At 29.2% G+C, this 26,019-nt stretch overlaps 2 protein-coding genes across 4 annotated transcripts; both read right to left on the reverse strand.

The window, feature by feature from the left end:
- Positions 1-872: 872 nt before the first annotated feature.
- LOC100777900 (uncharacterized) lies at positions 873-6,582 on the reverse strand. Of its 3 annotated transcripts, none has more exons than XM_003534778.5 (7): positions 6,314-6,582; positions 6,188-6,230; positions 5,057-5,291; positions 4,861-4,898; positions 2,897-4,744; positions 1,902-2,025; positions 873-1,804 (listed from the first exon to the last, which is right to left on the reverse strand). In XM_003534778.5, the coding sequence occupies exons 3-7, from the start codon at positions 5,175-5,177 to the stop codon at positions 1,128-1,130; spliced, it is 2,808 nt and encodes a 935-aa protein (XP_003534826.1). In that variant the 5' UTR covers positions 5,178-5,291; positions 6,188-6,230; positions 6,314-6,582; the 3' UTR covers positions 873-1,127. The 3 variants fall into 3 exon arrangements, with proteins under 3 accessions (XP_003534826.1, XP_006586903.1, XP_006586904.1); XM_006586840.4 differs by having other exon boundaries at positions 876-1,804; positions 4,837-4,898; XM_006586841.4 differs by lacking the exon at positions 6,188-6,230 and having other exon boundaries at positions 876-1,804; positions 4,837-4,898.
- Positions 6,583-12,161: 5,579 nt separating this feature from the next.
- Positions 12,162-12,762, reverse strand: LOC102664415 (zinc finger protein 5). The gene has a single exon (XM_006587931.3). It carries the CDS (start codon positions 12,760-12,762, stop codon positions 12,175-12,177), a length of 588 nt encoding a protein of 195 aa, XP_006587994.1. The 3' UTR covers positions 12,162-12,174.
- Positions 12,763-26,019: the final 13,257 nt, after the last annotated feature.

Below are 26,019 nucleotides of genomic sequence, written 5' to 3' on the forward strand. Positions count from 1 at the left end.
GAATGAATGATTATGTAAAACTTTTTACATTTTTATTATATAACCCTTTTTTCCTATAACTAATATTGTTATAATAGCATATATTGTTATAACTAATATATTAAAGAACTTAATAGTTAGTAACTTAATACATTTTTCTCTTAAGGGATAAAGATAATGTTAAACACCTATAATAACACATCTTACTTAAGTCCTAATGAAATATAAATTGTCTATTTGAGATTAAAATGATAATTTATTTTGTAATATTAGTTTTAATAGTTTGCATCTAATTTAATTAATCTTTACTTTTTTAATAATTTAAAATTATTTATTTTTATCAATTTTAACGTTATAAATTTGACTTACTTATTTATTTATAAGATAACTATAAAGTAATTAGAATATTTTATTATTTCATAGCTTAAAATTTAAAATATAAATTTAATCAAAGTTAAATCCCTTTCAAATTTGTATACATAATAATTTTTTCATGTAATTTTTTAACTTAACTTATCAAGTAGGATGCGTAAATTATTATAAATTTTTTAAATTAAATTATAAATTTATGTGTGATTATTATTAAAATAAATCCATTTTGGAGAGTTTATTAGTTAACTATGTTTATTTCAACAAAAATATATAATTTTATAAATAAATGTAACTTCTAACATGTGTTACGATGGAAGATCATGCACGGGTACCTAGCTAGTTCTTTGCACACAAGCTATAATATACCGTATAATTTATGATTTAGATTCATTTGAATGAATTTCAATTGTTTCTAATGACTTAAAATTAATTTTATCAATATCAATTGCACTCAATTTTAAAAGGAAAAAAATGTAATTTTTATGTGATCCTTATACTTTCAGTTAGAAAAAAAGTGTCCATTCAACGTGATTTTGCCCCATACAGAGCAAGTGGAAAGAGATGAAAATCACATATTTTAAAAATATACGGACATGCTAAGGCTAAGATTAGTTTAAATTTACAGAAAAGGTTCGCCTTAAATAGTTTAATTACCCCACAATTGTGCCCAAGGGGAAAGCAGCAGCTTCTGTTACCCAAAAAAAAAAACAACTAATAAAGACTTGATAATGCTACTTTAATTAATGAATAAGAAGACAATTCTTCATAATCAATCATTAAGGTGTATACAATTGCAACATTTCAGTGACAACATCATCAACCAAAGAATTAAATATTTGGTCCACAACCTCTGATCCGAGTTCAGAAGCATCAACCTCATAATCTAGCCATCTTCCATATTGGCTGCTCATGTCCTTGTCCACAAGCTCATCTACCATTGAATCTCCCATTCCACTCCAACCTGATATCTCCTTGTACACATCTTCTGCCAACCATTCTTTTCTTTTCACCATTTCAAACCCTTTGGTCCACATTTTGTATCCTCCCCCTACGTAACGCCTGCATCTCAAGCCCAGACATTCACTCACACAATCAAATGTAACTTTCCTTCTCATCCTAGACTCGTCATCGCGCTTAAACCCTCCCTTGCAGCCTTCCAACTGTTTGAATAGATGAGAGTCTATAACCTCACTTGCTTGGCCAAGGGAAAAGTCTACATACATCAACTCAACATTACACAATATATCCTTCACATAGTTCAACTCCCATGTGCTTGACCTTCCAAACCTTGTGACAGAAAATGTTGTACTTGTGTGCTTTCTCATCATGTTCCCAGCTAATGTTGAAGAAGCTGAGTCAGATAACTCGGTATCAGATTCACAAGGATAGAACTTCCGTGAAAAACTCAAGCCATGAACTTCGTGAGCTTGAACAGATGAGCTTAACTTGCTTCCTGAAAGTAGATTAAGTATTAGGACTCCTGTGTCATGAAAGAACTAATTTCAAAATAGGGAATTAGATGCCAACATTTAAGCATAAAACAAAACTACCTTCTGTACTAGTAATATCTGTGCTCAATGAAGATTCACAGCTTTCAATTGAAAAAGAAGGCTCGAGAACAGAGATTGGACTTGGGTGTCGGCAATTGAGTAACTGTGATTCCATCTCATCAATCTGTAAACACGAGATAAAAACCAACTCAACATGGAAGAAAACCATAAGGAACATGCCATCAATTAGTAAAAAAACGGTGCTTGACTATTCAATACAATTGGTACTTTCATTGGTATTGTTACAACCTGTACTTTTAATCACATTTTATTTTAATTACCCAAAGTTGGTTTTACATTACTGCATAATAAAAGTAACTCATCTATACATGATTTAACCACTCATCACAATCGACTATTATGGAATCAGATGTGGTTCAAGCTAAACATGAAATAAATACAGCCTAAAAGTGCTGATTCATAGAGAACCAGCTGCAACATAAAACTACAGAGAAATAGTAGAGAACAGGTAAGAGCCCGATTGATCATTTCAAGCAAACAAGCACCAAAGATAACTTATGCATTAAGCCAAGAAATAATCTAAGGAAACAACTGTTCGTTTCACTTGATTCACACATGACTTCATTTCTCCAGGAAAAACTAAGTTTTAATTATAGGTAGAATTTACTTAAATCTTTTAAACTATACTAACTTGGAATTGCAATGCCCATTTGTATTTATGATTAGGAAACAATAGTTAAAGAAAAAGAACCAAGCGACAATGAAGAATAATAAAATCAGTTTTAGAGTAGTAACCGGGTAGAAACTATCACAAATCAAAACTATGTTTACTCGTAATTAGTTGCTCCCTAAGAAAAATGGTTTTCTTGGGAAACAAACAATGAATCTGTTTCTTTTGTTTTCTTTAATAAGGATAATTTTCAACACGAATTAAACAAGCCTAACCTTTTATATTTGTTTGGCCATTTAACATGCTTGACTGATAAATACTGAGCAATAAAATAGGCGAAAAGAATTACAAGATTGTCACATACCCATGAGTTACGCGTCAATGACAATTCAGGAGGACCAGTGAAGGAGATGTCTGAATCATAGTTACTGCTTAACTTGTCTGAAAATAACACACCTTGGTCTTTTTTCTGTCGCAACCTTGGATTGAGATTAACTATATTATGTCTGGCTACTTGATCATCTGACATTGGCGCAGTGATGGCAGGTTGCCTCACTTTAGAAGAGTCATGACAAGTGATTTCCATATTAGTCAATTCACTCAACTTCTGTTCCAAAAGGATACCTAAGGCATCACCACCACCAATTATATTGTATCCTATTGGAGACTTTGTATTGTCTGGGTCAAGTAACACTCTTTTAATGCATTGATCCAATGAAAGACCATTAGTATTCTGGCCAGCTTGTCCAGATGTCTCAAAACCTGGATTGTTCCTTGTTAATGGTGTGGTAAATGTGAAGGAAACTACATCCATGTCTTTCTTTTTGACTTCTTCAGTCCAACTACTTTGTTTATTACTCACTGGGTTAGACTTAGCAGGCTTCTGCGTTTTTTCAATGAACAAATTATCCACAACCCTATCATTCCAGTCCTTGTCTGTAGACCTTTTCTTTCTAGGAAAACTGTTTGTGCTGGTATATAAGACTTCCTTTTCACTATCTGTCACCTCCATGGCTGACTTTCTGGACCCAACTTTAGATTTTGCATTGGATTTATTACTAGAGCTTCTATGGCGTCCATAAGAGGAATCCCCAGTCGGAACTTTCCTATTGTGTGAATTGGTAACCAATGGCTTTGATGGTAATTTGTCTCTGTCAATTGAATAATTCTGTTTCAGATTATTCTGTCTGAGAGCACCAGAAGAATTCTGAACAGAAGATTTCTTATGTAAATTTTTCTGAACAGTTGCCTTCATTGGTTGGTTGGATTTAACATCAGGATGCTCTTTCTGGCCTGTCATACTTCTGCCACCAATCAAACTCAAACCTTCCCTTCTTTGAACATTCACTTTTGCTTGGATTGCAAGTGAGATGGACTTTCCCTTATTCTTAAAAGAAGAATCTTCTTCCTCGTTTGTAGGAGATTTGACGGATACAGATGTATCCGCAGATCCATTCCAGCTTCTGTTCAAAGACTGCCCCTTTAGATACTTGGCAGCATTTGACTCAACTGATCTTTGAGAAGATTCTGAGCTCCTGGTTGTTCTATGAGAAATTTCCCTTTTCTCTTTTAGATCTCGAGTTCTAGAGGTCATGGAAGATGGCCCAATTAGAGGTCCTTTTTGTGAAGCCTCCACCTTATCTTTAAGATCTCTAACTCTCAATGGTGTTGATGGTGCTGCCAGAGGTGTCTTGGACTTGGTACTAGTTTGGGATCCAGGCTCAATAATTCTTGCTGCAGCCTCCATTATATAAGCAGCATTATTGGTTGGAACAAAGCCAGGATTCTTAATAGGGGACAAGAGTTTATGGTGTGTAACAGGAATTGATTTCGCTGATTTTGGAGGCAATACTTCTGTTTGGAACTTTTCAATTGGTCTGGTAATGACCTTTTGCGGCTTTGGATCCATGAAGTTCCTAGAAGAGCCCTCAACCTTTTCAACCAGCTTTCCAGAATATGGGGTATGATGGTCATGCTGGTGACCAAGGTTTTTCTTGAAGTAATGAGAGTCTTGAAGGGACCGGGTATCAAAGTATGGGGTAGAATAAGGATCAGAAAAACTGGAAGGAGGCAAGGAATCTAATCCCATAAGCCTGGCAACAACACTAGGGGCCCTTGTTCCATATGCGTCATCATCCGTAACAGATGAAGCATAACTATGATCACAACTTCCTCTAACACTTGCCCCTACTCCAATTTCATCTTCATCAACCTGAAAGAATTAAACGTGTAACAATCAAATTTCATAACATAAATACGTATATAAAAACAACAGCTGAGATTGTGAGATGGTGATATTGCTACCAGATAGGAGGGCTGTGTCATTACCACATTGTAATCGACTTTTCTTCCTAGTTTTAAAGACTCTGCAAATGATTTAGAAACAATTTACCAACAGCAGAACACAAAATGACTAGACCAATTAAATTATGGTATCAGACTATCAGTGATGCAAAACAATTGACAAGAGACATAAAAACGCTATTGTATTGTATATACTATACTATGCGTGCATTAAATTTACCTGGTAAATCTGACTTGGCTGCAAATAATTTTTTACGAGATTTTGAGCTCCAATCAAACAACTGGAAAAAACCACCAACATAACCTCCTCCACTTTTTGTCCCATCTTTTTCAACTCCCATTTTCAAATCAGAATTCAGTCAACCTTACAAGATACAACAAGAACCTTGTCCAACTAGGTGAGATAAGTTACATGGATCACATGATGTCATTCGTCTCAGTTAAAGACAGTATACCTTCATGGCACATCAGGAAAAAAATTGGCATGAAAGATTAACATTGCTAGTCAAATAAGAACTATATAAAGATTTACTCATGCTAACTTGACAAAATTTTAAATGAAAAAAGTATATATTCATATGGGAACATTAACATAGAACATAATAATTCACCAATAATTAACTGATGCAATCTAAACCAAAACTCTTCAAACAAACACAATCACCAAAATTTCAATAGTATGGTTCTCTGCATCTCTAGATCTCCTTTGGAAGAAAGCAGCCAGATACCAGTTCAACAAAACCTAAAACCCACTAGATAGTTCATATTTTGCTTATATGTAAATTGCCTTTGCGAGAACCAATCAGACAATAGAATCAAATCTAGCCAGTCAAAATAGTCTCACAATTTTCCCGATGTTACTAAACTTGAAAATAATCATATGCAGTCCAAATCAATAGCAAATAGACATTTTTAGCCTGGTACAACTAATCAATAGCAAGTTAGAAAAAATCTAAAGATCCATTGTAAAAATTTCAGCTAGGATCAAATGCGTATATAGTAATCCTAATGCAAAGGGGAGGAGAAGTGGGCTGAAAAATGCAATGTTGACAATTATTTGGAAAAGCAAAGGTTTTGTGGATCTTGACTACCTTAGAAAGTCCAAGCCTATATAGTCTATTTATGGATTCAAATATAAACAAAGACATGTACAAACTGTGCTTATACACAGGCATTACTTCACACCCCAAATGAATCTCATTCAAACTTGTTTCCCATCTATGAATTGATTCTCATCAACCAAACAACGAATGGAAAAACTCAGAAACACCAAATTCAGGTCATTCAAAGCATAAGAACTTAAACTGAATCCAAACACTATAAACAACAAACATGATAACAATAAGAGTACCAATAGAGGGGAAAATGAAAGTGGCCCAAATTCAAACGCAAATCTGAAAGGAAAAAGCCAATGTCAAGAACCCAGTAAAGGAAATGAAGAAAAGATGTAAACTTTGGAATTGCAGCGAGGACTTACGTTGAAATAACGAGTTGGGTCAGGTTCAGCTAAGCATTTGAGTAGAGTGAAAGGGAAGAATCAAGAACCAACCGAAAAAAGCACTTTTGTTTTTACACTGTGAAAGACAGAGGCTTAGTTGAAGCAATTGAATTGATAATCACAGTCACATAGAAGATGAAGAAGCTAAACGGAAAAATTTTCGGGAATTGAGAGAGAGAAGAGAATGGAGTCAGAGAATAGAGAGAGAAAGACACAGTTTGAAGTGATAATAAATGGAGACAGAGAAGAGAATTTTCGTTGCATGAAGTAATTGAAAATTTTTGTAGTAATATTAAATGATTTTTTAAAAAATGCTTATTTTGAATTTAACGTTTGCATTATAAAAATGGGAAGAGTTTATAACGTCTCTCTCTCGAGAGGGATGGGATTTCAAATTCCAAACGGGGAAAAAGGTGGTCCAAGGAGCTTGATAACGTCACCGGACCCATGTATTTCGAGGATTGCTTCGCCTATTGTTGGATGACACGTGTACCATTGTCCCTTTTGAATGCGCCTTTCTCCTAATCCATTATAAGAGGAGATTCAGTTACTCTATAAGCAAGTTTAAAATGTTACTCTCTCAATCTAGATAATTTATTTTTCCTCAAATCTAAAGGCCTGAATTTATTTAACTAAAGAGATACCTTCAACAACATTGGTGTGGCAAAGTAAAATAACAACATTGGTGTGGCAAAGTAAAATAACAGTAGAACCTTAAAAGGTTACTATGAGTATTTATTTTGGTTGGAACAAATGTCATGCTCTATGAAACATCAACACGACATGACACGGATACGTAGATATCTGTAATGTTCAAAATATAGAACGTAGTACGGGTGTCGAACAGTGACACAAACGCGTGTCGAACACCGGACCCGACAAGGGATTGAAATGTCCGTAATTCATAATTTTGCTTAAACTTCAATTCATATGTCAAATTTGTTGTTTATTTCCCTTTTGGTACTGCAAATGTACTTAAGCATCAAACTAGTTTTTCTAAATTTAAGTGTGTAGACCTCTACTTAATCCAAAGATTCAACACATGGGATCCTTATAAAGCATAAAAGAAAATTGCAGGTCTGTTTGCGTCAGAGATAGAGAAATACAAATGGTGAAAGACATGGGAAGATGGAGGAGTAGCACTTGGTAACTCAAACGTCTTAGTCATTGGGGTCACGTGCAGAGATTTAAATGTTTAATCTCAATCTTTAATTTAAAACAAAATAAAAAGTTTCAAACTGAGAGTAACATTTTAAATTTATTCTTAAGTTAAGTGGATTTCCTTGTTTTTATTTTTATATATATAATAGTATGAATCAAAATTTGGTACTTTAAACACGAATGACGTGGCCTCCCTCTTATCTTCGTAGGAGTGTTGGATTTATCTTAGAAGTATTTTTCCCTCCAAATTAGGGTTAAAATAGTCATTTTAAATTTAACATTTATTTTGTAATATAAAATTAGCATTTTTAATAACTTTTGAAAATTGAAAATAGGAAAGTCACTTCACTATTCTCACTATTGTACATTAATATTAATATTAATAGCATTGCACCGTTTAATAATTAGAATTAATTATTTTTACACAAGTTACATAACATTTTTATTGTCATTTTTAAGTTCCCATGGCCCTTGTGTTGTTGACAAAGTCTTTGGGGTACCTGCAGATTTCTTGGATACCTTTCCCATTGGCACTGCAGGCATAACTATATTAATTACCTCTGTGACATTCAATATTAATTTACAAGTCATTTAAGGTTTTATTTTTTCATAAATATTTTTACACTCTATTTTAATTAAAAAAAACTAAAGTGAAGAGATCAAAATCATGAATAAAAATAATGAAACTAAAATCACTGATTAAAAATTATATATTAAATTACTCATTTTGTTAAAAGTATTATTTCATTTTTAGATTTCTTATTTTTTTTAAGATTCTATACTATTAAATTAAAGTGTACATGATTTATTTAATAATATGTATAAACGAATTGAATTAGAAATATACAGATAAAATGAGTTTTGCAAGTTTTTTCACCTCTATAAAAACGAGAATTTAAATTTTTTTCATTCCTAATTGCTTAAACTTAATTCCAAAATTTCTCCAATGATGAGATCAGCCTATCCCCATCTCATTATCATGCATATTCACCTTAAGATACTGGTCACTTTAACACTCTTCATTTTGAAGGAAAGAAAAGTGATAAAAGTTGTGGCACCTTAGAAAAGGAAAGAAACTCAATGTTTTATTCGTTCGGTTGAGTTGAAAGTAACAGTAAAATTGGTATGAAAGGTGGGATCTACGGTTACAGATTCGCAAAACTTTGGATGCTGCGAAGAAAGAATGTGCGTAGAAACATTAGGTTGGATGATTCCAAAATTAAATATTAGTTAATATAATAAAATAAAGAAAAATAGTTACTATCATATGAAATTAACCGTTTTGCTATATAAAAAATTAAAGCTATATTTCATGAAAAAAAGTATTAATGCAAAAAAAATAATACAAAGATGGCTAAATTAGAATTGTACAAATGTTTCATTAATTTAAATTTGTCTATTTAATTACTTATCACATCACTTTAATTTAAATCTTTTATATCATTTCTCATATATTTCTCTTCCATATCTCAATCCAACAATCTCATTTTTTATTTCTTTTCTATTTATTTCCATTCCTCACACTTTTTTTATTTATTTATCAACCCAACACTACCTAAGGTTTTCCATAGTCAAAAGGTTCTTTTAAATAATTTTCTTTTGAAAAAGAAAAGAAAGAAAAAAAGTAGCATGTTTTACTTTGAACGTGTGCTAATTTTCAATCATTCAAAATTAACAATGGCCAAGTATGCGGACAAGAGGAAGATTATACACAAATATACGAAGACAAAAAATTGATACGATAAACTTTGGAATTGAATTACCAAAGGAAAAACTTGAAATTAACATAATCATTCACTTGCGCCCAACAAGTAGTTACACAAATTTATTCATTGTCTTGCTTCCCTTTGGCTATTAGCAATTATGGGTCATTTTCCCATACTCGTTCTTCATCAACCAATGGATCCTTCTCATTGAACCCTTTTTCTCCGTTTCATAGGACTTGTCCTTTCCCAATGGTGCTTCACCCGTATGGCTGTTGCATTGCATGCCCCAGTTGCTCACGTAACCATGATCCACATAATGACCACACTCCATCTCCTCCATCTCGCTCATCCTTTCGCCGTCCATTGATGTGTCCACGGTGGTCATGGGACGGTTACAACGCACGCGAAGGAGGAGATGGGAGATTTTTTTACTTTGGGGGTGAGGATTAATTTGTGTCTAGGGGTTTATACGTGTGGAAGAAAATTCTAAAAAAAAAAATAATAATAGTAATAATAATAATAAAGGACAACCTGTTTTGGCTTACCTGGTCGATCGATCGTTCTAAATTGAATTTGAGTTTAGAATAATTTAGTAAGGAATATATGGAATGCTGAAATTGATATTTTATGAAGTTAAGGGGGAAACAAAAGTAAACCCTTGTTTTGGAAGGACACCAAATGTTGCAAACGGTGTTAGAAGGAAATAAGGTGTCTTTGACGAAATTTAGAATGGGAATGGAGGACCACCGGAGGGCCTTGGGAACTAGGGAAGGGTGGACCTTGAATATCTCTAGCTTTATTTCTTTAGTTTCATAAATATTTTGTTTTTAAGTTTAAAAAAATCAAGCATCTATCTGTTTTTTTGGAATATTCATGTATAAAGTCACTTTTTTTTCTTAGGTTAAATATTATGAGTGTCCTCCAATTCACTTGTTCAAAAATTAATCTCCCTTGAAGTGTACAACTATCGATCCAATGAAATTTTACAAATGGAAATCGAATATAAATTTTTTCACTAAATAAATTATTCTCATTCATGTTAATACAACACGATCTTACATCATTGGATCAACCCTTTTAATTTGTATAAAGTCATTTGAATATAAAATTTAGGCATAAATATTAAAAATAACTCATTTTGATTTTACTATCTAAATATTTTTAAAATTTTTTTTTACTACTTGACATTTTACATGTATAAAAACATATTTAAACCTAAAATTTAGTAATTAATATAATTTAAGAAAAACAATAATTATAGTTAAATAAATTACACAAACTTCCTCATTGAGGTTTTGCATAAAAGTTCTCTTTTAGCGTCAACTATGTCATAGGTTAAAATTTTCTCATGCTTGCTCTCATAAATGTCGCACAAAAAACTTGAGTAGGTTGGGTTTGTGTTGGAATGCAGGTTGGTTTGGACAGATTCCTGAATGATTTGCAATATTTATCTATTACAAAACAAATGGATGAATATTACAAATCATCCAAATTTAGCCTCCAAAATGATTATTTATAAACATATATATATATATATATATATATATATAATAGATTTATGAAGTGATAAGAACACACACAATCATTAGATTATGATTAAAATACTTAAAAATTAAAATTAAAATTTAATATAATCATTAAATTTCTAAAAGATTCATTAAACAAATCATCTCTTAAAATATCTCAATTATTATTAACTCATCATTATGATTATCATTATGATTGTCACTATTTTTACTGATATGACTGTTATCATTGTCATTATCATCATCCTTATCATCTTCATCTTCATGATTATCATTATTGTGATCAACACCATCATTATCGTCTTTATGTATATGCATCGTTGGAGACCATACTCTCTTCTCTCATTGGCTTCAACTACTTCAAGGACCTCCTCAAGATCCGCTGAAAGCTTCTAGAAGGTCCAGATTTGGGCTAAACCTATAAACAAGAGAGTGGTAGCCTAGAAAATGGGCTCTAAATATCAAATAGGAAGGCTCTAGCCCCACTCATATAATTGAAGGGTGAAAAAAAGAACAAGGAAAAATAAGCCTTTCGTACTGAAAAGATAAGGGGTGGTGAATGAGATGGAGATTGATACGATAAGGGATGACATTGGAGGTACTGACTAAATTCATGTGATTGATAAATAAAAAAGTAAATTTTAAATTTAAAATAATAATAACAAAATTATAAAAGTAACTTTAACTTTACTTTCCAATATATATGCGCACGTACGATTTTCAATTTCGATCTTCAAAAAGAGAGATTTGACTGCCATGACATAGGCTTTCTACCTAGCTAAAATCAAACGAAATTAAAGATTGAAATAACTTTTAAGTAATTGTAGGAAGAAAAAAAAAAACATGAATTATCTAAGTCATGAAAGAATGTGTTCATATTTGGGCTCAAAGGCAAACATGTCTTACATGTCGTACGTAGTAGCATCATATATATATATATATATATATATATATATATATAGGAAAAAGAAATGCAAACATGATTCTGAATCACAAATAAAGCCTTGCAACAAGCAACAACTAGTTGATATTTGTTGCCAATTTGGTCATAGATATTGTACCATCACCAAATATGCATACACACGAATCTCTTTCCTTATCAAATAAAAATAAATTACAAACTCAAAATCTAACAAATACTAGGAAGGCCACACCCAAATGTGATAGTTTTTATTTACAAAAAAAGATAGTAGAATATTAATAATACACATACTCCAGTACATGCATATGCTTCAGACATTCCTTCCCTTAATATATATATATATATATATATATGTGTGTGTATATTTAAGAACAAAATATATATGAACAATTATTAGATAGATGTTGGGAGCCAAATCCATCCCTATCATGTTGTCTAGCTAGTGAAAAGGATAAGCACGAGGGAAACAAATTAAATGTAAGTAGTGTACTGGGTAGAAAGAAAGGGCATGGTTTTGGTCTAAGTTCAAGTTCTCCTCCTCTTGGGAATTTTCTTGCCCCTGAATTTGGAAGTTGTAGTACTGTGAGCCAAACTCAAGTTAAGATCAACATCACCATCAGCATCATCAACAACAATATTATTATTATTCTGTTGTTCTCCCATGCTTGCACCCATTGGAGGATGATTATGGCGTGGCCCCCCACGTGGACGAACCAACGGTCCTGATGATGATGATGATGATCCTCCGTGCGGAACCACGATTAATGGGGAAGGTGCTATGAACCGTGGATGATGATGGTAGTATCCGAAGGATGAAAGCGCGGCTATTTTGCGCTCTTTCTTGTGCGCATTTTGATGGCCACCAAGAGCTTGAGAATTCGCGAATTCGCGGTAGCAAAAGTAACATGTGAATCGACTCTTGTAAGTAGTATTATAAGGAATATTGGTGCTAGTTGCTGGCATGTGATTAATATCTTCATAGTTATTAATGTTACCAGCTGGGGTTAATAGGAAACCGAATAGTTTTAACGTTGTTGATGAGGATGGGGAAGAAGAAGAAGAAGCTTTGCCCTCAGTGGTCTCATCAATAATAGGGTTTTCTGAAGCACTCATGCTGCTTTGTTTCTCTGGTTGAACTCAGTGCTTAGTTGACTCACCTTAATTCAGTGCCCATATATAGCAATAATAACCGTATTTTTATTTATAATAAAATGAGATTGTTAGAAAATAAGAGTGATAAAATACTTAGGAGATTTTTAACCATGAACCACAAACAAATATCATATTTTAATGTAAAATCTTAAAATATTAAAATTGTAAACATTTCTCATATTTCATCTAACTTTCTTATTTTTACCCGAGAGTTCATATTCACACTTTAACTCCAAAAAAATAAATATTATACATTTTAATTATCACATGCTTTTTTTATTATTATTATCTTTTCCTAAGCCAAGTGCAATTAGTACTGATACCAGAAGATGTTATGCTGCATAATCAAGTGAACGAAGAAAAGTACTTACTCTTTAATTTTTCCATTCGTGATCATATGGGTATAATTTCTTAAAGGGATTTGCTTAAATATATTTACTTATGTTTTTGAAAAAAAAATACAATAACAAGTTCTTATTTAAGTATATTGTAAGAAAGTAATGATTATATATATATATATATATATATATATATATATATATATATATATATATATATATATATATATATATATATATATATATATATATATATATATATATATTAATGTACTTTTTCTAAAAAAGAAGTGAGCGTAGGTTAATAAATCCTACTTTTATTTGCTAATGCACAACCATTTTTTTCTTTTTTACATAAAGAGTGTTAACAAGCTATACCTTAATTATAACTTTTTTTAAAAAAAAAAAATTAAGTGAATGTGCATTAACAAATTTATTTCTTAAATTAATTTGTCTTATAAATTTGAGTTATCTATTTTTAAAATTAGTATTTTTTTTTTTTTGCAGTAATTTGGCAGATGTCTTGTGTGAGCTTGTAATCCAAATTAAATCAAACATTTCGTGGCAAATGATATTTAATGGTTACTCTCATGGTAAGTTTCCACATGCTCATTATGTGAAATTTTTCTGTCCATCTTTGTGTTCTTAAAAATTAAATAGGTAGGATCATATTAAAATTTGTGTATATTTGAAAAAATACAGATAGACACAAAACTTTCATATCATGTGAAACTTAGTATCAAGTTCCGTAGGCAACAAATGCGATAAGAGACCAATCAATAAAAAAACCAAGCTTCTTACATATTTTTTTTAATGGAAATTCAGCTTAACCTAATAATTCTAGCTAAGTCTAATACCTTATCATAATCAAGTAAAAAAAAAACCTTCAAACAATTTCATTTCAATGCAAAAGAATATAGAACTAAAAGTATAAAAACCGATATAATTAATGTACAGAAACTTTTTAGTAAATTTTGGATTGTTGGGATCCATGGATGGGACAAAATTAACCAAGTTCTGCAAATTTCAATGTTGTTATAAGCTTTTTGCATAAAGTTTTGATGTGACACTGCATAAAGAGAAAACCGAAATGTGCGCACTAACCCTATATTTTAAAAAAAACAATTGATATTCGAAAAAAAAACACTAATTAAGCATAAGTTGTGTAAATTTTTATATTTTTAATATAAACAATTGATATTCATTACCGACCGAAGATGTAGATCAACTAACATTTTATTCTAACTTAATAAGTAATTTTCAGTTACTCAGCATAGTAGATATACAATTAGGAAAATATTAAAGAGAAAACTTTATCATCCATTATTGCTACTCGTAACTTAAATAATATTGTCTTTGGTAAAAATAAAATATGTGTATCTTAAACCAGAAAACAATAAATATCCTTTGTGCTAATATTTATAAATAGTGGAACATGCAAGTTTTTAATTAGTCCCTTAAATTTGAAATTTTATCTTTTTTTACTTCCTCAAATTAAAATTTATATTTTTTTAATCCCTCCAATTTTTGAAATATTTTTTTAATCTCTTGTGCTGTAAAAAAATCATCACAAATTTTGCATTCAAACCACCAAAAATTAATTAGGAGAGTAAAAAAAAATGTAAAGAATTTGATGAGAAACTAAGAAAATGCAATTTTTAAATTAGGGATTAAAAAAAACAGACCCCATTTAAGGCCAAAAACATATTCAAACTTTTTTTCATACATAAAATTTGTATATCACTTCAATCAACTACTCGTTATTATATAATTTTTATATGTGGAAATTGTTGTTCGTATAACATTATCTATAAAAATCATAATCAATTATCAAGGGATTTTAATTGATTGAGAAGTATGTACAAGTTATTATAAACATTTTAGTACATGAATTTAATGTCTATGAATAAAAAACATACTAAACTTTTTTTTATATGTTGTACTTTTTTTTACAGAATACTTGTACGTAATAGCTTAGATAATAAAGAGATGTAGATTCTTCACATAACTATATATATAAAGAAAATCACATTGCCTGCCTATGGAAATATGATACACAGTATAATATGTTTTTCGTTGGTAAAAAATGAGGAAAGATGATTCTTTTATATTTTTCATAAAAATATTAAAATAAATAAATAACCTTTGTTGCAAATAACAACAACATGAACATTCATTCCTTTTCAGTTACATCTTCCTTCTGTGTTCTGTTTTATTCAACAGATCATGTTGTCTTCGCCGTATCCCAAGCTAATTGGATCGGATTTCTGTGTATAGAAATTTAAAAGATAATTTTGACAAAAAATAAAAATAAAAAGCTGAAGAAAAAGGCTTTAGGTGTTGGATTTGGAATAAGAAAGAATCACGAGAAAACTACATATATTCAACCTTCATTTCCCATCAAACAGTAGTAAAACATGATAGAAAAATGGACTCCCGAATCCCTAAGAAGTTCAAGATGCATATATAATGATTTTTTTTTATATAGATATAAAGCTTATAAGTGATGAAGGAAGAATGCAAGAATAAGGCAGAAGAAAAAGATTCTCATTTCGAATCCCAAATTGACATTTTTAATAAAATTAATAAATTAATATTTATTGATAAAAAATATTTTTTTAGATTAAAAATAAATTCTAACTAAAAATAGAAATTTTAAAAGTACTAAAAAATAATAAACCTATATATATATATATATATATATATATTATGATGAAAGGATGCAAATATTCCTTTGGCATTGATTTTTTTTTAATTTATTTATTTCAGTTTAATTGCATTTCTGTACTTAATTTTTTTTATTTTTTGATAAATTTTACGCACAACAAATTATTTTAGCATATTTTGTCCCAACTTTTGAAAATCTTGTGAATTGTTTCTTTCGTTGTGTCTACATTAAATTTTAAACCTAACACTTTCTTGCAGTTTTTAATTGTTGCTAAACACACATATTTAAAATAAGTGTTTTTAACATAATGGCGGCTAAAAACAACTATAATCATTAAGTTTTATTTTCTTTCTTCACTATACTCATTTTTCTTCTTCCTCCTCACTCCAATCAAACCGCCTCCATCTCTAGATCCAAGTGGAGTCATTGTCCCCTCACTCTCAAATGTTGCACTAAATCTTCCTATCTAGGTCAATTAATCTCTTTCTCATACTTCGCTTTCTATTTATTTCTGAATCTCTAATTCATCCATTGTTCACTGTTCATTTCCTTCAATTGACATTGTGAAGAAGTTTTTGGAAGCTTCCAAGAATGAGAACATGAGTCCTGTCTACCGTTGCATATTTTTCGATCACTCACTCTGGTGCTTGCTTATTGGTGTTTGGTTAAGTAGGAAGATATAGATGCTTTGAGCTTTCCCAAAATGCATATTCTTGAAAAGTTTTGTACATTTTTCATTCCCTCATATGTTTGAATTGCTTATCATTTAAATTTCAAGTGTGTACTAAGGTGAGACAAAAAATGATCATATTCTTGGAAGGCCATTTTTTGTACAAGTAATGAAGATAAAATATTTGTCGCACTAAATAAGACAATACATTTTGTCCTATTTCTCTCTTCACCCTAACCTGCCACATAGTAACAATACAAGCCTATGAGAGAACAAATGTTTTTTACAAGATTTTGATCCCCCCACAACGGTTACTTTTTTTAAGCTTATGAACTTCGATCAGGCTCAACACATAACAACTTTTGTAATATGTGATATTCAAGTGTTGTTGAATTTGCTCTTATATATTCTTGCTCTGGACAATCATACACAAATGCTTAGTATGCTATCATTTACTTAACAAAGTTTCTTGTAATATGTTCTTCATTGTATATACTTTCTGTGAGATTTGATTTAAATTATATTTCATCAAACTTTTATTTGGAAAGTTAGGAATAACTTAATGATAAAAAAATACTTGGGTGTTTATCAATCTTAAAGGAAAGATTGAGGATGTGTCAGAAATGACAAAATATAATATTTGTTTTGTAATTAGTGTTTAATTAGTAGAACTCTTCAAAATTTTGAAAAAGAATTGAACATAACTTTAAGAGTTTAAGTGAATAGGTATAAATCAAGTGTTTGTATTATTTCTTTAAAGTTTTAACTTGTTTTATCTTGTGTTCCTTTTAACACACCTTGGACGCATAAATTCTTAATAAATTTGTTTTGAGAAAATTGTTTTTAGCCTCTTTGGATGATACTAGTTAAAAATCTTGTTTTACAAAACTTGGCTACAAATCGTGTTGGATGATCTTTAAGCATATATGCTTTTGAAAATGTTTTCATCTTAAAAAATAAGTTTTAAGTTTTCACTAACATATTATTCAATCTCTCCCATTTAGTGTGCTCCATTTAATTAATTCATAAATGACCCAAACCATAAGTTTTTTTGTTATGTAAAGTCTGTCTTATCCTATTATGTTGTATTAAAAGTTCCCTCCAAATTATATTTATTTATTTGATAATATGTTTAATAAAGTATAGATTTTAAATATAATGATTTGACTATTATGCTCCCATGTGTAATATTTATTTTATAATTTGAATCGTGATGTATTTTTATGTAATTTTTTTTAAACCATTTGAAATACATATCGAAAATAATTGGTATAAGTTTATTATTAATTTAAATACATTTAATCTAAAATATATAAAAATGAGAATAAAAAATTATAAAAATTTAGTTTTGCGACCAAAATAGTGAAAAATTTCATAAATAGTGACCGAATAAATAATTATTAAATTATAAATATATTTTTAAAAAAATTCAGCAACTAAATCTGAAACCATTAATTTGGTTGCTATTTTTGTTCCAGATATAGAAACGACCAAATACTCTCCGACAGGCGTTTTTCTCTTAGCAACCGGTCCCTAACAGCTTCGCAGCCTGGAAATTGCCAACCGATTATTTCTGTCACTGATTCGGTGGCTAAGTAAATTAGAGACCAAGTTTCTACATTTAGTGAGTGACATTTTCTGTGGCTAATATTCTAGTGAAACAATTTAAGATTTGGATAGAAGTATGGTACTTGATAGAACATTGTGGCGGAAGTTGATTCATGTAGCCGACCCCACCTAGTGGGATAAGACGTTGTTGTTGTTGTTGAAACAATTTAAGATATAAAGTTAATTATTTTTTTTACTATATAGGAATAAATGATTTGAGACGTTTTAATATTTTTTTTACAATATTAATATAATTAAATTAAATTTGTATATTATTAATATAATACCGCATACATTGCATATACTAATAGTTTATTTTTGTTAAATAATTAAAAAAATATATAAAATTTAAATATCAATTTTCGATATTAGACGTTGTATTGTCATTTTATTTATCTAGGTTATGGTGTTACTTTTAAGTTGATAGAAAAATCAAAATGACTTAAATTTAAAAATTAAAGTATCAACATGAATCTGTTAAAAGATAAAAGACTAAAATAAATATTAAAATAAGATAAAGGATAAAACTAAATTTTAGTAAAAAATCAATGTGTTGAATTTCTCATGTCTGTAATCGATAATCTAGGTGATGCTTATATTTTATAAGATTTTAAAGAGTTGGTGTTTTATAAATTTATTGAGGTTCATTATTGGTTTAGTACTTCAATTTAAAAGTCCTATTTTTTTAGTGTCTAAAATTTTAAATTTTTTTGTACGTGAATTTTTTTAAATTGCTTTTTTTAAAAAAATAAAATTATTTCCATGATAAGTTTGCAATTTGTTCCACAATTTAATTTTACCTATATATCTGATATGAATGGCATAATGACACACGATAAGACACAACTCACCAATAGTTTGGGCTTTTTAGGTATAAGATATGGGTTCGATATGTAACTAGTTATACGAAAAATTAACATTGTATTAAAAAAATTTGAGACAATTTTTTTTATAAAAACAATATTTATTTTGAAATAGAGGAAGTAATATTTATTATTATTTTTAAAAAAAAAGTAAGAAAAAGAGATCACTGGGGGACAAAATATATTGCCGACACCTGAATGAGAAAACCGGACTACCTAGGCACGGATTTTCGGAATATCTAATAAAATTACCTATGTTTTTTGTACGGAAAATTATGTGTAACAATTATGGAAAGTTTGACTGGAGTGATTGGATCAGATATGATTTAAACTTTAAAGCATGCATGTTGCACAGTAACGCCGAAGAAATATAGATGAAGAAACATGTTTTGAATTAAGAGAAGGGCCAATAATACATTTTTTAACTTTTATTTTTAACATATTTTATTATTGATTAAAGTTTATTAAAAATTGAAAAAATTAAAATCTAAAAAATTGATTAAATAAGACGTAAAATTTATAAAAAAGTTATGATTTTTAATATTTTTTTTATTAATAACAGAGTGTGTATTTAAAAGTATGCCAAAGAATGTGTTGTTAATTAAGGATAACAATTCTATTTTTTTACTAAGTACCAGCCAAAATGTACAATGTATAGGATAGTTACCTACTCAATGAGTCTTGAGACAAAAAAATTACCTACAAATTTTAACGAAGATAGATGTAAATATGGATACTATAATATCCACACCTCTCTTTGTATATTTTTTTCTATCACATATGAGAACAAGTACTATGGTTCTCACCAATTATCAAAGGTTCATCCACAAATTATAGTGTGAAATGCAATGGTCATAATTAACTAGATTAAATCCACTGATTGGCCTAAATCAATTGCCTCATTAAAGAATTTGTAGTGGGTGCTCAGCTTGAAGATTTGCAACTTTGAAACTATAACAAATGCTGAAGAATAAGACGAAGAACGAGTATCTTACCGTGTTATAAAGCTGCTGTGAGCACTTTAGCCTTCAACAAATGTGTAATATTCAATTCTCTTGAGGATAAATAGTAATTTTTTGTCTATTATTGTGTAATTCGTTAATAAATGTGTTTTTAAAAGATGAAAATATAAAATTTAGTCTCTGAAAGTATAAAAAGTGCGATAAATATATCCGACCGTTAACTTTCGTTCGTCACCGTTAATAAAATAGCCTACATGGCACAGAAAGACAAATTTGTCACTAAAATAATTGACAACGCGAATTGCTTGCATATGGACATATTTGTCATAATATTTTTTTAACTTTTCGTTTTCCTACTCCAATGTGTTCTTGAATGATGATAATACAAAATTTAATCCCCAAAAGTATAAAAAGTGCGACAAATATATCCTGACGTTAATAATAGATTGTGACTAATTATTATTATTATGTGTTTGTAATTTACTGCTCCTATTCGTTTAGTATTTATGTAATATATTTTTTAAATTGTCTTTTAATATATGTATTTTTATTATTTTAATTTCTTTGTCAAACCTTAATCTTTGTTGTTAAAAAAAATTATCTTATATCTTATAATTTTATCAAATTTATACTAAATTTCTCATTTTTAATCTTTAAAATTATTTCATATCTCAATTCTAACTTAAGTACCCTTATATTTAGATTGAGAATAATATGTCGAGAGTTTTGAGAAGAAAAAATATAATCGACCGTGAGACTAAATTTATTTATTTTAAAAAATCTAATCAACTATTTTTTTTTTTTAAAAAAAGACTCACAAAATTTAAACTTGATAAAACTAAAGTGGAATTATAAGTCTTTTTTCTTAATCAATAAAATGTATATATATACCTCAAATATGAAAGAATCCATTGGATAAACCTTATGTGCTTCCATTTGACACAATACTTCTTACACATAATATGAATAAAATGAAAACAGTTACTAACAAATAAAGAACTTCAATAAACTTAAATAAAAAATATAATAATGCTCAAATTAATACAGATGTTAACTTAAAAAAAAAACTAATACAGAGGTTTATCTTTTGTCTTTGGGATGTAGAATTGTATCTTTCGCTGATCTAGGGACTGCAACAATCTTGCATTCCATTTGACATACCATGACAGAGTATGTAGTAAAGATTAATAATTAATTGAAGAAACAAAAAAATTCAAGAAATAAAAGGTTTTCATTTTTTTAAAATGGTAACTCAATTTTTTTTATATCATAAAACTAAAGAAATCTATTTTATTTTGAAAAATAAGCAATTATATTGATTAATTAAAAAACTAATTAACAATTTGATAGATAGATAAATAGATAGAATGTCAAAGTATAAAAGTTTAAATCTTAAGCTGTATTTTACTATTTTTTTATCCTTTTTTTCCTAGCTTCTCTCCTATACAATTCATTATTAACGTTCAGATATATTTGTTGTACTTTTTATACTTTTGAGGACGAAATTTTGTATTTTTATCTTTCAGGGACACATTTGTCAGCGTGAGAAGATGAAAAGTCAAAAAAATATTATGACAAATATGTCCCTATGCTGACAATCTATGTCAACAATCATTTCAGTGACTAATTTGTCTTTCCATGTCACATAAATTATTTTATTAACGGTGACGGACGAAAGTTAACGGCTTGATCTATTTGTCGCATTTTTTACACGTTCGGAGACTAAATTTTATATTTTTATTTTTCAAAGACACATTTTTCAACTAATTATATATTGAGGACAAAAATGATTATTTACCCTTATATCGAGTCATATAATTTAGTGAGTAATTCACTAGTCACTTGGCAATAACTCATTAACATTTAATCCAGTATTTTTACCAAGTTAATTACTAGTCCAATTTTGACGTACAACACTGAATAAATTCAAACTCGAGTCTAAGGTAGTAGCCAACAACATTTTGCTCTTCACCTGCCATCTTGCATGGAACGATGCTATTCCTCCTCAGTGTTGCAAAGTAATGGTCCAATGAAGTTGGACATTTGACTAATGACAGTTTCAAATCATTTTGAGGTTGAAGACTTCTTTAAGTTGAAGTGCGGATCTTGGCATCTATCCATTAAGAGCGCAAGATGGAATTTTCGAGATGAGCCACGATTAGTTGCTATAATAAGATGACAAATTAAAACACAACTAAGAATGAATTATAGAGAAGATAGTAGGGGACGACCATCCTCCAATGAAAGTAAGGTATAAGATTCCATATCCCATGGTTCATTTTGTAAATTACAAAATAAATTCGATACATCATCATATATTTCCATATTTTTATTTTTCCTATTTTTTCCTTCATCCCAAAAAACATGTAAGACTTTAAATAACAGTGTAAACAAAATCTTCATTATTAGTATAGTTTACTTTCAAATTTTATTGTTTTATAGATTATGATTATTCTTTAATTACTAGAGACAATCATGTCTGAACCAGATAGGATTATTATAAACGATATCTTTTTGAATATTCAATACAATTGCATATTTAGAAACCTTAATTAAATTTGAACAGGTAGTTGATCTATGTGTTTAGTTATAAATATTATTTTAATTTGCCATCCTTTGCTTTTAATTATTGATTTTCTGTTGAATTTTGATTATTGGTTGTAAGTTTAAAATTCATTTGTATGAGTTGTTTGTTAATTTATTTAGCTCTTAAATATGATAATTTAGATCTCAATTCAAAACTTTTTTACAAACAGGTCCTTATTTTCACTACACTAGAATACAAAAACCTTTAGGAATACTTTTATGAAATTTTACCATTAAAATAATAACAACAAGATGCAATACAATTGTTAATGGGTTTCTTAAACAAAAAAATCCAGCACAATTAGTAAATAGTTATATCACTTAAGTATGTTGACTATATTTGATTCTCTTGATTCTAATTATAGGTAGATGCGTACGGAAAAAAATTATTGAAATATATAAAATTCATTTTAGTAATTTTTATTTCTGACTAGTCTTGTCTCATACTTACTTTTAGGAGAAAATAAAATTATTAAAATAATTAGCGTGATAATTCTTATATATATATAAGCAACTATTTTCTTAACGGATCTTATAAAGGTTATTTGATTGGGAAAAAAATAATGATATTAAAAATTGTATCATTTGTGAGAAGAAAATTTCATGAAGTTCTTGAATTTCATGTAACATTATAAGGTGTACCAAAATGAGTTAAACAACTTTTTCATATGTGATGGTATTGTAATTAAAAAACACTATCGATCTTCTTCAATTCGTATTAAGACACAGGAGACACAAATATGTGGGCACTGGAAGCGCTATTTTAGGTGATAATTCAAAGACAGTGCAGTGAGTTTGGTCAATGCAATATGATTGTGGATTCCGGATTGTCCCAAGGATAAAATAAATGTTGGTTGCTCTAAAGTTAATTTTAGATCTACCAACATTTGTCATTAGTTTTTTAAAATAAAAAAACCTGCACAAATTAAAAAGTCTCACATATTATTATATTTTTTATATTCTTTAAAATAAAATAAAAAAGTTTCTTTCCATATTTATTTCAAGTCTCACTTTTGTTGGGTGATGGACTCATGGACTACACACTATCGTGAGCTATAAATATGAATATTAATCAGAAGAAGAGTTCAGTGCTGCATGTGTGACAGTGAGGGTGACTTAGGTGCGGGGTTCTGGTGATGCAATGATTCTTATTTGGGTGCTTGACTAAGAATAAGTTCTTGACCAGGAGGAGAATGGTGGGAATGGCATTTGGGGTTAACTCGGTCTTTACAACTGAAGATGTTAGTGTTTGGAGGTTTGGGGTTAATACTTAATAGTGTTTGCTTGTAAGGAATGTTTGTTAGAGTTCCTTGAAGGAAAACTTAAGGAACTATATTTGGAGTTAAGAAGCTTATTATTGAAGATTAAGGTATTTCAGTAATTTTGAAATTAGAAAATAATGAATTCTAGAAATTTCATAAAAAATTACATATTTGAATCCTTATTTTTTCAAAAAATTTGAATACTTAATATTTAAATAAAATTTTCATGGGAAACCTTAATGAATTTCTCATAAAACTTATTAATATGTGTATTACACCAAAATAATTATTTAATCATATAGCCATTAAATTTGTCAATCAACTTGACATAAGATTATTTCACTTGACATCTGATTTAGGTTCGAGTCCTAAAAATGCAAAAATATTAAATATTTTGTGAAAATTTTTTACCACCTATAATAATTATATCTGACTCAAACGAGATTGTCTTTGTTGAAAGGTATTTATGATCTACATAAAAAATAATTTTAAAACCTACTTTTAGAATGAAATTCAAATATATCTAAACTTTTTTTAGGTGGTTTATAGTGATCAAATGTTAACAGGTTGATGTTGGGACTTATAGTGATCAATTGTGGATATAGCCTGATGTTTTAAAGATCAAATGCATTGTTGATTTTTATCTCATGGTAAAGGTGTAAGTAACGAGAATATAATTGTAGTGTATTGTTGTACATATTGATTGTCATGTATTCATAAGCATTTAGAATTAAGCACTTATACTTTTTCCTTTGGCAAGTGTGAGTTATACCTTAGGGATATTCAGAGGAGAGACTCCACAAAGGGTCGGAGTCATGCATGAGCTTATTGTGATAGCAACTACCCCTCTACAAATATCTTAACAAAGCCACAAATAGCTTTCAATGAATAGATACCGGCATGTTGCCGAATGGTCTTGGGCACTTGTTGGGTTGTTGTGTTATGGACAATAGAATTTTGTTGATGTTTACCATGTTATGAGACATTACTAACTGATTGCTCGAATAAAAGTAGCCTTCATAGAGTTTAGTCCTATACGAGAAAGGATAGGTCTTTTGGAAAGCTTGAAAGCATAAGAGAGCTTTAGAATTATAAGAGAAATGAAGGAGTGCTTGATGCCATAGTTTTTTTTTTTTTTTTGCAGGATGAGTAAGTAAAAGGAAGTAAGTTGTAAAATGAAGTAAGTATTTTGTGTGATGGGTATTTGAAAAATTCAATTTCTTTGAAATTTCAATTTTAAAATGATAAATCTAACCACATTTTTTTTGTCTCAAATATAAAAAAATTTAAATTAACTTTGTTTTCTTTAATACTTTTATCTTTAAAATACCTTTTAATTAATTGACCTGATAGTTTGAATAACTTTTCTTCATTTCTAATAATAAGTTTTAATGAAAGGTAAGTTGAAAAATAATATTTTTTTTCATTGAAATTGATATAATTAAATGTAATTAACTAATTTTTTAGTGCGAATTATTTTTTCTTCTTTTTATATTGAAACCAGAGGGAATATATAAGAATATTGTTGGGATAAAATTTGAAAAAAAATAATAAATGTGAAAAGGGGGGTGGAGTTTGCAAAATAGTAGTAATTCCCCATCCTTTTGGGAGATTTTCTTCCTACACCGAAAGAAAATCTTCTACACCTAATACTTTTTTAAATTTTTTTAAAATTATCCATGTTAATAAATATATGGATTGACAGTCCGTAAGAATCATGCGAATTGGTAATCTTTACGAATTGTATGGATTGCCAATCCGTATTACCTAAATTTTTTTAAATTTTTTTAATAAATTTGGTTGTATTTTTTTTATAATTATTACATTAAGTAGATTTTTTAAGTTTATTATAATTAATTTTGATCTAACAATATATTTTTTTACATATATAAAATTTAAATAAAAATCACAGGTTAAATAAAATTTTATATATATAAAATTTTTAATTATTAGATCAAAATTAACTGTTACAAAATTTATTATATAAATATTAAAAATATTAATGTAATAATTATAAAAAAACATTATATATATATATATATATATATTTTAAATTTAGGTGATGCGGATTGACAATTCGTATATAAATGATGTGGATTGCAAATACGTATGTTTATTAGGGAGAGTAATTTTACAAAATTTGAAAAAATATTGGGTGCAAGAGATTTTTTTCTGAGGAAGAAAATCCGTCCTTTTGGGTTTCTGTAACTGGGCTTTCTCAAGAACCAACCCAAGACAAAGCCCATAAGAAGACGAACCAA

The sequence above is a fragment of the Glycine max genome, chromosome 9, assembly GCF_000004515.6.
Source record: "Glycine max cultivar Williams 82 chromosome 9, Glycine_max_v4.0, whole genome shotgun sequence".
Taxonomy (NCBI): domain Eukaryota; kingdom Viridiplantae; phylum Streptophyta; class Magnoliopsida; order Fabales; family Fabaceae; genus Glycine; species Glycine max.

Excerpts from the sequence above, each read along its gene's own strand:
- LOC100777900 (XM_006586841.4), bottom strand. The coding sequence starts at position 5,177 with ATGGGAGTTGAAAAAGATGGGACAAAAAGTGGAGGAGGTTATGTTGGT. Across the intron at positions 4,899-5,056 it reads AGCCAAGTCAGATTTACCAG|AGTCTTTAAAACTAGGAAGA; the intron begins GTAAATTTAATG and ends AATCATTTGCAG. Across the intron at positions 2,026-2,896 it reads CATTGACGCGTAACTCATGG|ATTGATGAGATGGAATCACA; the intron begins GTATGTGACAAT and ends TCGTGTTTACAG.
- LOC102664415 (XM_006587931.3), bottom strand. The coding sequence starts at position 12,762 with ATGAGTGCTTCAGAAAACCCTATTATTGATGAGACCACTGAGGGCAAA.